This window comes from Piliocolobus tephrosceles, chromosome 8 (genome assembly GCF_002776525.5).
Source record: "Piliocolobus tephrosceles isolate RC106 chromosome 8, ASM277652v3, whole genome shotgun sequence".
Classification (NCBI taxonomy): Eukaryota; Metazoa; Chordata; class Mammalia; order Primates; family Cercopithecidae; genus Piliocolobus; species Piliocolobus tephrosceles.
The window spans coordinates 51,439,400-51,451,741 of NC_045441.1; the positions used below are offsets into that span (position 1 = coordinate 51,439,400).

Sequence of the window (12,342 nt, forward strand, 5' to 3'; positions counted from 1 at the left end):
TTGTTTTTTTAACTTTATCCTTCCTCCCTGATCCCCTAGGAATTTAATCTGGGAAACTTTACCCTTTCCTCATGGATATGTGATGTTATATTTCTTATCATTCTTTCTTCTTTTTTTTTTTTTGTGAGACAGAGTCTCACTCTGTAGCCCAAGCTGGAGTGCAGTGGCGCAATCTTGGTTCACTGCAACCTCTGCCTCCTGGGTTCAAGCAATTCTCATGCCTCAGCCTCCTGAGTAGCTAGGATTACAGGCACGTGCCACCACGCCTGGCTAAGTTTTGTATTTTTAGTAGAGGGGGTGTTTCGCTACGTTGGCCAGGCTGGTCTCCAACTCCTGCCTCAAGTGATCCACCCATCTCGGCCTCCCAAAGTTCTGGGATTACAGGTATGAGCCACTGTGCCCGGCCTATTTTGACAGTTATTTCACTTCAGCACTTTAAATATATTATACTAATGTATCTGGTATTTATTGTTGGTCTGGAATTACTTCTTTGTAGGCAGTACAAAGGATCAGCACAGAAGTTTTGACCTGCTCCGTTTCCAACTCCCAAAGTGCTGGGATTCTAGGCATCAGCCACCGTGCCCGGCCTATACTTCTTACCATTTCTAACAATAATTCTCAAGACATTTTTTGACTTTTAGTTTTACCATTAGGAAATACCAGTCCAATTTGTCATAGCCTATGACATTTTTTGGATAAAAATGTTTTAATCATATAGGAATTCTTAATATCTTTTACTTAAAGAATTAAAAGAATAAATGCCTCAGCAAATTTGGTTCTGAAGATAAAAAAAGCTGCCGATGTATAGAAAACAGTAAAAGCATAGAAGATGTGCCATGTTTATTTCATTATTTACATATTTAGCAAACAGTTATTGAGAAGCTGTCACGTGCCAAGCCCCATTAAGCCCTGATGAACCAAGGAAAAGAGATACTCTCTGCCAACCAACAGTTCTAGTTAGATTGACAGTCAGATATGCAACTCAACAATGACAAGGAAATGGGAAGATTGCTATGCTGAAGAAGTGTGGGGAATGTGGGGGGCGTGTGGGAAAAGGAAGTTGAGCTCTGAGGTTAGCTTGGGGCAGTCAGCGAGGCTTCCTCAAGGAGGAAAGGCTTGAGCTGACCCCTGATTATAGGTGTTTGCTAGGCAGAGAGATGAATACATTTCAGATAGACAGGACAATGTGAGCTGAGGCACTTCTTCATGGCAGCAAATAGGGTGTATTTCAGGATTGCTGGAGTGTACAGTACAGTAGGGAGGAGGAACTGGAGAGAAGTCTAAAGAGAGAGGGAGGGCAACCTCATTGATTTCATATACCACACTACAAAGCAGAGGCTCTATCCAGTAGGGTTCCATGTCTTGACTGGCTGTACCAGAATTACTTGGATTGCTTATTAGAAATACAGATTCTTGGGCTTATCCAGATTTCTGAATGAGCCTTCAAGTTGGGTCCCAGTGACCCGTATTTTTAACAGGATCCCCAGGATGGCCATGATATCTGACTTAAGAGATAGTATGTTCTAGAGAATATACACCACAGTTATAAAGAACAAAAGCAGTTCCCTCCTACACGTCCACTGCCTTCCCCTACATTAGTGCTAGGGGTGCCCTCCCATCCTTATGATCCCTTCTTTGGAGCTTTGAGAGAAGGAGAAGAATGGGATCCTGAGACAGGGGATGCAGACGGGTACTCCAATGCCATATGGATTGTCTGCCCGTTGACAGTGATCACTTGTCAATGGCTGCGAAGGAAACACTTTGCCCAGTGAGGCAGAAACATGAGATTTGTAAGCCATTATTCCTCCGTTTCTTGAAGAACAACTCTTAGTAGTTCTGAAACCCCATTTCTACTATGATTAAAATCTAGTTCCAAACGAGAAGGGTGTTAGGATGTCAGATGGCATTCAAGAAAGTACAAGCTTACCTCTGTCAAATGCCATTTTGACATCTTCAATGTGTTCAGTGAACCCAGAGACTCTGTAAAGGCCTTCCGATTTTAATCCTGAGAGAGAGAGAGAGAGACTGACTTTAGCTTCTTGAAACATCTAAAAAAAAAAAAAGACTCTAATTTCACATCTACACTACATGCTATCAGGAAATGAGCAAACATAGACAGCGATCTTATTTATCACACACAGTTGCATCAGAACTTGGACTTGTCTGTCTCAATTTCCAGGCAAGTCTGTTCTCATTTGCCCATGTAGCAGTGGAGATCTCAGTGTAAATCCGGTCTTCATCCTTCTCCGCTTTGCAAAGAGAACTGATATTTAAGATTCTCATGGACCGTTCCCTTACTTCCTTTCCTTTGTTCATGAGCTTGCTGGACACGAATTTCATCATTGTAGGAAGCAACCTGACTTTCTTCCTAGCATCATCTTTCTTTTATTAATTTTTGTGGGTATATAGTAGGTGTATATATTTATGGGGTATATATCTTGATACAGGCATAAAATGTGTAATAATCACAGCAGGGTAAGTGGGGTACCTAGCATCATCTTAATCCATGTGCTATATTGTATGTAGCACTGTACTAGATACACATGTGTATGTATGTGGATATCTAATATGTATCACTCTGATTTTATTGGGAAAAATTAGACTATTACAGCCTTTCATGTTTACTTGTAAATAAGACTATGTTAACTGTTTAATTAAAAATCATTACTTGTTATACTTTTAGACAACTGATTATACAAACAGATGCAGGAAAATAAAGTTTTAGTTATTGCTTCTAGAAATTGGATTACTGCAAAATTAGGCTAAGAAAAAAAGACTTGGTTTCTGTTCCTGGAGCTTATTGATTTGTTAAGATATGTCCTAAAAACAAGTCAGTTCCCAAAAGTATGAGCAGGGATAAAGGACCGGATTTCAGACTTTGTATGGCACAAACTAGCTGCTATCAAACTATAGCTACAGTAAAAATAAGCAAACAAATAGCTTCTGCTGCTGCCGCCATATATTCTGCTAAACCCTTGATAACTCACATATGCTCTTGTTTTTTCATCTGGAAAACATTTATGGAGTATGTATTATCTGCCGTATATAAGGGTCTTCATTGGGTATGCATCAGAGACAACAAATACATGGTGTAAATCACGAATACTTCCCCTCATCCCTTCTGTGACCATGACAGATGCTCTTAGTTGATCTCAGCCCTTTTTCCCACTGAGCCCTATTTAGCCTCAGAATTCATCTCAGTTCCAATTGCTCAGGTGACCACTACTGATCAACTGTAGCTGTCACACAAGAGGAAACCTGTGGGTCATCCTGTTCTAAGATGTTGGTGCATATGAGCACATCTCATTCCAGTTGGAACATGCACTGCCACAGAGGCACAGACCCAGTGGATTATGGGAGCCCCTAGCAGTGAACATTGAACTCTGCCTGTTGATGGATGAATCAAAGTTCTGGCCTCTGGTGAGGCTCGCTCTCTGGCTCATAGATGGCCACCTTCTCTCACACGTCCTTTCCTTGGTATATGTGCATGGAGAGTGAGAGAGAGAGCTTGCTCTTTGGTGTCTCTTCTCATAAGGACATTGGTCATACTGTTTATGGTCCCTCCCTTAGGACCTCATGTAGCCTTAATTACTTCTTTGGAGACCTCCATCTCCAAAGACAATCACACTGGTGATTAGTGCTTCAGCATGTAAATTTGGTGGGGTAGGAGAAACAAACATTCAGCCATAAGATTCACTGAGTCCCTTTCAAAGAAATCCAGGTTTTCAAGGAACATAGAAAAATCCATGCTTTTGTTCTCACTCATAAGTGGGAGTTGAACAGTGAGAACACGTGGACACAGGGAGGGGAACATCACACACTGGGGCCTGTTGGAGGGTGGGGGTCAAGGGGAAGGAGAGCATTAGGACAAATACCTAATGCATACAGGACCTAACACTTAGATGATGGGTTGATGGGTGCAGCAAATCACCATGGCACATGTATACCTATGTAACAAACCTGCACATTCTGCACATGTATCCCATAACTTAAAGTAAAAAAAAAAAAAAAAAAATCTATGCTTTAAACAATACGCCAAGTTGTATGGTTTAGAGTATAATTAAATGGGGGTAATTTTCCTGATTTTAGCCCGTGCTTCACTGAGCAGAGTGTCACCCTGTATTTCATCGAGATGCTTTTTAAAGAAGCTAATCTTTGAAGGAAATGATAAAGGATGGTTAGAGTTTGCCAGAGTAGCCGAAGCTGCCAGCTATCCTTCCAATATTTGTTCTCCCATTCTTCTGTTGTAACGGAACCTTTGATTTTTAGAATAATATCCATTGCAGTGTCCATTAAACTCTGGCCCATGTGGGAGCAGAGGTGACATTTATGGCTTCTGTGGCCTTAAAGGAACTGAGGATGCTCTTTTCCGCTTCCTACTGAGTGAAATGCAGATGAGATGGTGGTGGCCAACTGCGACTGTGCATGCAGGATAGTACTCAAGCAGGACAGAGCAACAAGCTGCAGTGCCTGGGTTCCTGCCATGGGGGAACAGACTATATCTGGACTGCTCCTGGGTACCTGGACTATTACTGGGGAGAGAAATAGATTTCTATCTTGTCAAAGGCACTGTTATTTAGGGTCACTGTGACAGCATTGAGATGTACAGGCTAATATAGTTAGACAGATTTGGAGGTGGAGGTATGGGTGTGGGTCATTCCAAGAAAACGTAAAATTAACACAGATTGAGTTTGGTAGACTGGACACTGTACTAGGTCCATTTATGTATCAAGTCACTTTAATCCTCGCCAACCACCTTATGAGGTACAGTTGATTCCATTCATATTATAGATGAAGAAACATATATACAAATACAATAAGTAACTTGCCCAAGGTCGTGCTACAGCCAGTAAGAGACAGGGCTGAGAATTTAACTTCAAGTCCTTGATCTTTTCACTCTACCACATCATGGAGAGACAAATGAACATAAAAGAACATTTGGAGAACAATAAGGAATTTTTTACGAATGGAAGACGGGGAAAAATGTTGGCAGTGGTGGCTCCACAGCTGGGTATGTGAGTGTCACACAAATTTCTCCCAGCCCATTCTCTGGTTCTGCTTGCATGCTTAGGCCCCTAATACCTGGGGCTCTAATCGCTGTGCTGTGACTCTTTGGGCATCAATTCCTAATTTGTGCTACTCTATCTCGCCCTTGAACTAGGCAAAATTAGTGCAGTGCCCCCTATTCTTAAATGTTAGACATGTCAGTAATGTTGCCTGAATTATCAGTTGTCTCTGCTAAGGATCACAATGGGAGGACCCCAGCTTCTTCAGAAAAGCCCTGATTGCAGGCTCTGGAGAGGCTGATAATCTGACCTCAAACTGCAGGGCCCAGGGCCACTTGTCCCAACCACTCATCCAGAGGCAGGGAATCCCTCCTTTCCTCTTACCCAGTTTAGCCACTGGATTAATATGTTCACCAGATCATCCCAAAGCACTCATTAAGCTCTGTCAGCCACAGTGGTGAAAAGATAGAAGGCATTTCTTACACTCTGGGATTAAATTAGCAAGTTCTCAAGGAACAGGATAGCTATGGTTTTCCCCCTCCACAGAAAAGGGAATAATTTCCTCTCTCTAAAAGGGTTGGGATAATAAGCTATGACATCCTCTTTAGTTGTGCTTTGGAAAAAATGGGGTAGTTGACCAATGAATATATATGTATAAAATATATTAAGCCAGTTAGGACACAATAATGGATACCAAGTACAACAGAATATGATACATGGCAAAAGTGGTTTAAACCTTACAAAAAGGCTCTATACATGGCCAAATCACCCAAATTACATCCAGCAACATCAGTGAACATTTTGATACTGAACAGTGGCCAAAGAGAGCACAAATAAAGGAAAAGTGACTCATGTACAACATAAAGAACATTTTTTGTGCACAATGTGCAGGTTTGTTATATATGTACCCTAGAACTTAAAGTATAATAAAAAATAAAATAAATAAATAAAAAGAACTTTTTTTTGAAATGTATCTTTTAAATCTTTGAACTCTCCTCTTTGAAATAAACAATGAATATTTAGGAGCACATTTTTATATGGTAGGAGATGTATGTGTAGCTCAACAATTTCTTATTTAATAGAAGCACCTTTTTTTTCGAAGATCCAATTCAAGCCTCACCTCTGCCATAACCTTTTCGCATTGTCCTTAAATAGGATTAAAATATTTTCCTTTGTGACTCCGTGGTACCTTGAACACAGCCATCCACAATGTTTGTTTATTTGCTCCCCTGATTGCCCACTCTAAAGTATGAATTTCTTCCATGCCTCAGCCGCCCGAGTAGCTGGAACTACAAGTGTGTACCACTACACCTGGCTAATTAAAGAAAAAACAACTTGTAGAGATGGGGTCTCACTATGTTGCCCATGCTGGTCTTGAACTCCTGGGCTCAAGTGATTGTCTGGCCTCAGCTTCTGCTGGGATTACAGGCGTGAGCCACTGCACACAGCTGAAGTATGAATTTCTTGACAGTGAGAATGGTGACCTTTATTACCTCAATGCCCAGCATGTAATAAATGTTCAGTAAACATTTTTTGAATGCATATATGCATGGCTTATATATACGATGGAAATTGATATAGCTGGTTGGATTGAGTCTATCTGTGAGAGAGAATGAGTGTGTGTGTGCGCACACATGCCTAGGTCATTTTCCCAACAAGAGTAGTAGAGCAATTCTGTTTCCTTGACAACAGTAAAAACAAACAATAAAAATAAAATCACTGTGCTACTATAATAGGAAGTATTTTCCAAACCTCTTGCTTCAATTTCCCGAATGCATATGTCCACCACCATGGGTCTCTGAGTGTTGTGAGCCTTCACAAGTGTTGTGAGGTCACAACAGTATACTTTCTTGATCCTCTTGAGATCAGGTTGGCAGTCATTGGGAACGTGCTTGGAACACTGTTTGTGTACGTTCAATCCACAGTCTGTAAACAAAGAAGCCACATTAGCTTAGCCCAGCCCTTTTGTCAAAGCACAACCCAAATTATATGTTGCCAAAAATAAAAATATCACCACCCAAGGGTCTGACATATTTCTCTGGAACATCGATCCCATTTCTAGGTGATACTGTCTACAGGATAAATACGAGTATCATCTCTAATCACTAAACCCGTATATGATTCCATTTTTCTCATTAAGCCTTCTCTGTCGCTGGACCTTGAGAACAGAACATCGGAGACAGCTTAGGTAATTGATCAGGTTTTTTTGTATCTGTTTTCCTGTTTGAGGCTGGAACCCTTTGGGTCCACAAGTAGGATTTTGGGTTTGGATTCCCAGACAATCCTGGCTTATAAAGGGCACCTAGGGTTTGTTCCAGGCTGTTTCCTTTAAGCTCTTGATGCTGCTTGTGTGAGAGGCAGAGTTACTTTTTCTGCAGGACTCTCTAATCTTTGCTTTGAGGAGTCCATGACCATTGGTATCCTCTTCCCCTTTCCTGAAAGGTTGCCCCATTGTTTCCAATCCCTTTCTCCTTGGGCAGTTTGGGTAGGCCACTTTCCTTTCTATGTGCCTTATTTTGACACCTGTCAGTGGAAATAATGCCTAACTATATACGCCAGTAGGAGTACTTGAGAGTTTATACCAATGCCATGTAATGTAATGTGATGATTATTTATAAAGTTCATATGAAACCCCAAAGCTGAAAAAGGTGCTTTTAAAGTTCAATGAACACATGAAAAGCCTGTTAGCAGTTGATATCCACTGATGGAATTTCTCTGACGATAAAAAGGCACAGTTGGCCGGGCACAGTGGCTCATGCCTGTAATCCCAGCACTTTGGGAGGCTGAGGCAGGTGGGCAGATTGCCTGAGGCAAGGAGTTTGAGACCAGCCAACATGGTGAAACCCTGTCTCTACTAAAAATACAAAAATTAACTGGGCATGGTGGTGGACCCCTGTAATCCCAGCTACTCAGGAGGCTGAGGCAGGAGAATCACTTGAACCCAGGAGGCAGAGGTTGCAGTAAACTGAGATTGCGCGCCACTGCACTCCAGCCTGACGACAGAGGGAGACTCTGTCTCCCAAAAAAAAAAAAAAAAAAAAAAAAAGCACAGTCTACATTCAGTGCTGAAGTTGTTCAAAGTTGATGTGCTATCTACTCAAACTGTCTTCTAATACTGTTTTCCTAGGCCCAAAGAATAACACATGTGCACACATGATAAGGAATATTGTAGTCATCTGCTTTATAAAATAGCACTTAAGCACACTAAGAACTTGAGAGGATCTAAACTGTTGTAAAATCAGTGGTAATTTCTAAGTGATTTTCATGTAATTTTTATTGGCTTGAGTTCTCTATCTACCCTCCTTCTAAAGTAAAAAAAAAAAAAAGTTCGAATTCATCTTTATCAACATGAGAAATTCAACAAAGCTCAAGTGACTTCAATAATATTTTGATACATCTATCTAGTGAATGTAAATTTTGGCTAACTGCGCTAAAGTTGGCTGAGTTTCTTGTTGCATCCTCTTTTATAGAAGATCATAATAGCACCTACCCCCTGGCATTAGCCATGAGGCTCAAATAAAAGTTAATGTTAAGTGTTTAGTATAGTGTCTGAAATATAGTTAAGTACTATATATGTGTTAGGTCAAATAAAATAAATAGCAAATATGGTGATAAAAAATGTAAGTATATCTGCCCAGCTATTCTTCAGTGATTTCATTAGGAATTCTTAGTATGTCTTACAAACTTCATTTAATTTTTTTTGTTAAATTCTGATAAATTTATCATTTTAACCATTTTTAAGTGTACGATTTGGTGGCATTAAGTACATTCACGCTGTTATGCAACCACTACCACTGGCCATCCCCAGAACTTTTTTTTTATTATTATTATTATACTTTTAAGTTCTAGGGTACATGTGCACAATGTGCAGGTTTGTTACATATGTATACATGTGCCATGTTGGTGTGCTGCACCCATTAACTTGTCATTTACATTAGGTATATCTCCTAATGCTATCCCTCCCCTCTCCCCCCGACCCCACAACAGGCCCCTGTGTGTGATGTTCCCCTTCCTGTGTTCAAGTGTTCTCATTGTTCAATTCCCACCTATAAGTGAGAACATGCAGTGTTTAGTTTTCTGTTCTTGCTATAGTTTGCTGAGAATGATGGTTTCTAGCTGCATCTATGTCCCTACAAACGACACGAAGTCATCCTTTTTTATGGCTGCATAGTATTCCATGGTGTATATGTGCCACATTTTCTTAATTGAGTCCGTCATTGATGGACATTTGGGTTGGTTCCATGTCTTTGCTGTTGTGAATAGTGCCGCAATAAACATACGTGTGCATGTGTCTTTATAGCAGCATGATTTATAATCCTTTGGGTATATACCCAGTAATGGGATGGCTGGGTCAAATGGTATTTCTAGTTCTAGATCCTTGAGGAATCGCCACACTGTCTTCCACAATGGTTGAACTAGTTTACAGTCCCACCAACAGTGTAAAAGTGTTCCTGTTTCTCCACATCCTCTCCAGCACCTGTTGTTTCCTGACTTTTTAATGATAGCCATTCTAACTGGTGTGAGATGGTATCTCATTGTGGTTTTGATTTGCATTTCTCTGATGGCAAGCGATGATGAGCATTTTTTCATGTGTCTGTTGGTTGCATAAATATCTTCTTTTGAGAAGTGTCTGTTCATATCCTTTGCCCATTTTTTGATGGCGTTGTTTTTTTCTTGTAAATTTGTTTGAGTTCTCTGTAGGTTTCCAGAACTTTTTTCATCTTCCAAAGCTGAAACTCTATACCCGTTTAACAATATAACTCCCCATCCACCTATCCCCTGTAAATACCACTCAACTTTCTACCTTTTGGAATTGCCACCCTGGGTACCACATATAATAGGAATCATCCATTTTCATTTAAGACCTAAAGCAACAATGTGTTTATGTAGAGTTTAATACTGATGTTTTATTAAAATTAAGATGTTCTATAACAAATGTAAAAATATTCCATTTTTTTACAAAGCAGTAGAAGTCCATATGCTACAAATAAAGTCCAGTGCATTCTAAAAATACTCTAAAAGATGTAATATATGGAAAGCTGAGAGGCAATGATGGTTCTTCCTAAACTTTCATGATTAGTTTTCAGTCTCCCTGCTGCTAAGAGGAAATATAAGGCCAAAGAGTAGCCATTGGAGAATACTAACAATATGGCCTCAGAAAATGTCTTGTTTTAAAAAAACAAAACCAGAAAAAACCCCACAAAAACCCTTTTATCCCAGAGAAAGTTGAAAAGTTGCTGTTCACAGCTAATATGAAGCCCAGAGTTTTGTTCTCATAATATTGACTTTGGACCAATTTCTTGCTGAAATTGGATAATACCAGCAATTAGGGATATTTCTGGTAGGTTCAATATGGACAAGCCAAATTAATGACCACTGAGTAATTCAGATATTCCACCCCTTTGCTCAGTGGCTGAGCTGGGAGATGCGTTGTGACTCCTGGCAAGTCAGTCTTTGGTGTTAATCAGGGTTTCTGAATATTTACAGAGAAGCTGCTTCTGAGCTATGTTGACCACCCCCTTAAACGTACACCTGCAATGGGGGAGGTAGAACTACTTGAACCATCCAGGTATCAACACTGGTGATTGGTATATTTACATAATAGAAGCAAGAAGCCCCTTCCAGGCAGAGAGGAGGACTTAGGGTTATAGGATGCTGTGAGCCAAAATGGGAAAGATCACCTTAATTAGTGTCATTACCTTATTGTATTCTAAATGCTCCTAAGATTTTTAAAAATCATATCCTATTGTTTCCTGACTTTTTAATGATTGCCATTCTAACTGGTGTGAGATGGTATCTCATTGTGGTTTTGATTTGCATTTCTCTGATGGCCAGTGATGAGGAGCATTTTTTCATGTGTCTGTTGGCTGTATGAATGTCTTCTTTTGAGAAATGTCTGTCCATATCCTTTGCCCACTTTTGGATGGGGTTGTTTGTTTTTTTCTTGTATATTTGTTTGAGTTCTTTGTAGATTCTGGATATCAGCCCTTTGTCAGATGAGTAGATTGCAAAAATTTTCTCCATTCTGTAGGTTGCCTGTTCACTCTGATGGTAGTTTCTTTTGCTGTGCAGAAGCTCTTTAGTTTAATTAGATCCCATTTGTCAATTTTGGCTTTTGCTGCCGTTGCTTTTGGTGTTTTAGACATGAAGTCCTTGCCCATGCCTATGTCCTGAATGGTACTACCTAGGTTTTCTTCTAGGGTTTTTATGGTATTAGGTCTAACATTTAAGTCTCTAATCCATCTTGAATTAATCTTCATATAAGGAGTAAGGAAAGGATCCAGTTTCAGCTTTCTACTTATGGCTAGCCAATTTTCCCAGCACCATTTATTAAATAGGGAATCCTTTCCCCATTTCTTGTTTCTCTCAGGTTTGTCAAAGATCAGATGGCTGTAGATGTGTGGTATTATTTCTGAGGACTCTGTTCTGTTCCATTGGTCTATATCTCTGTTTTGGTACCAGTACCATGCTGTTTTGGTTACTGTAGCCTTGTAGTATAGTTTGAAGGCAGGTGTTGGAGAGGATGTGGAGAAATAGGAACACTTTTACACTGCTGGTGGGATTGTAAACTAGTTCAACCATTATGGAAAACAGTATGGCAATTCCTCAAGGATCTAGAACTAGATGTACCATATGACCCAGCCATCCCACTACTGGGTATATACCCAAAGGATTATAAATCATGCTGCTATATGTTTATTGCAGCACCATTCACAATAGCAAAGATTTGGAATCAACCCAAATGTCCATCTGTGACAGACTGGATTAAGAAAATGTGGCACATATACACCATGGAATACTATGCAGCCATAAAAAAGGATGAGTTTGCATCCTTTGTAGGGACATGGATGCAGCTAGAAACCATCATTCTTAGCAAACTATCACAAGAAGAGAAAACCAAACACCACGTGTTCTCACTCATAGGTGGGAACTGAACAATGAGATCACTTGGACTCGGGAAGGGGAACATCACACACTGGGGCCTATCATGGGGAGGGGGGAGGGGGGAGGGATTGCATTGGGAGTTATACATGATATAAATGATGAATTGATGGGTGCTGACGAGTTGATGGGTGCAGCACACCAACATGGCACAAGTATACATATGTAACAAACCTGCACGATATGCACATGTACCCTAGAACTTAAAGTATAATAAAAAATAAAGAAAGAAAGAAAGAAAGAAAAAAGTTACATATTATTAAAAATAATTTTAAAAATAATAAAAGAAAAAAGAATAAGGATTAAAATGGAGACAGATGAACATTTTTCACACCCAGTCCCAGTTTAATGTGAAATGTTTCTGCACAAAAATGTTTAATTGCTTTGCAGAAGT

The 12,342-nt window shown here is 40.0% G+C and overlaps 1 protein-coding gene across 1 annotated transcript in view; it reads right to left on the reverse strand.

Moving 5' to 3' along the window:
- CHN2 (chimerin 2) overlaps positions 1-12,342 on the reverse strand; it is a 313,595-nt gene that overhangs the window by 7,941 nt on the left and 293,312 nt on the right. The window contains exons 9-10 of the mRNA XM_023225955.2: positions 6,759-6,932; positions 1,928-2,005 (exon numbers count right to left, since the gene is read on the reverse strand). Of these exons, the coding sequence (XP_023081723.1) occupies positions 1,928-2,005; positions 6,759-6,932 (252 nt within the window). The remainder of the gene's footprint in view (positions 1-1,927; positions 2,006-6,758; positions 6,933-12,342) is intronic.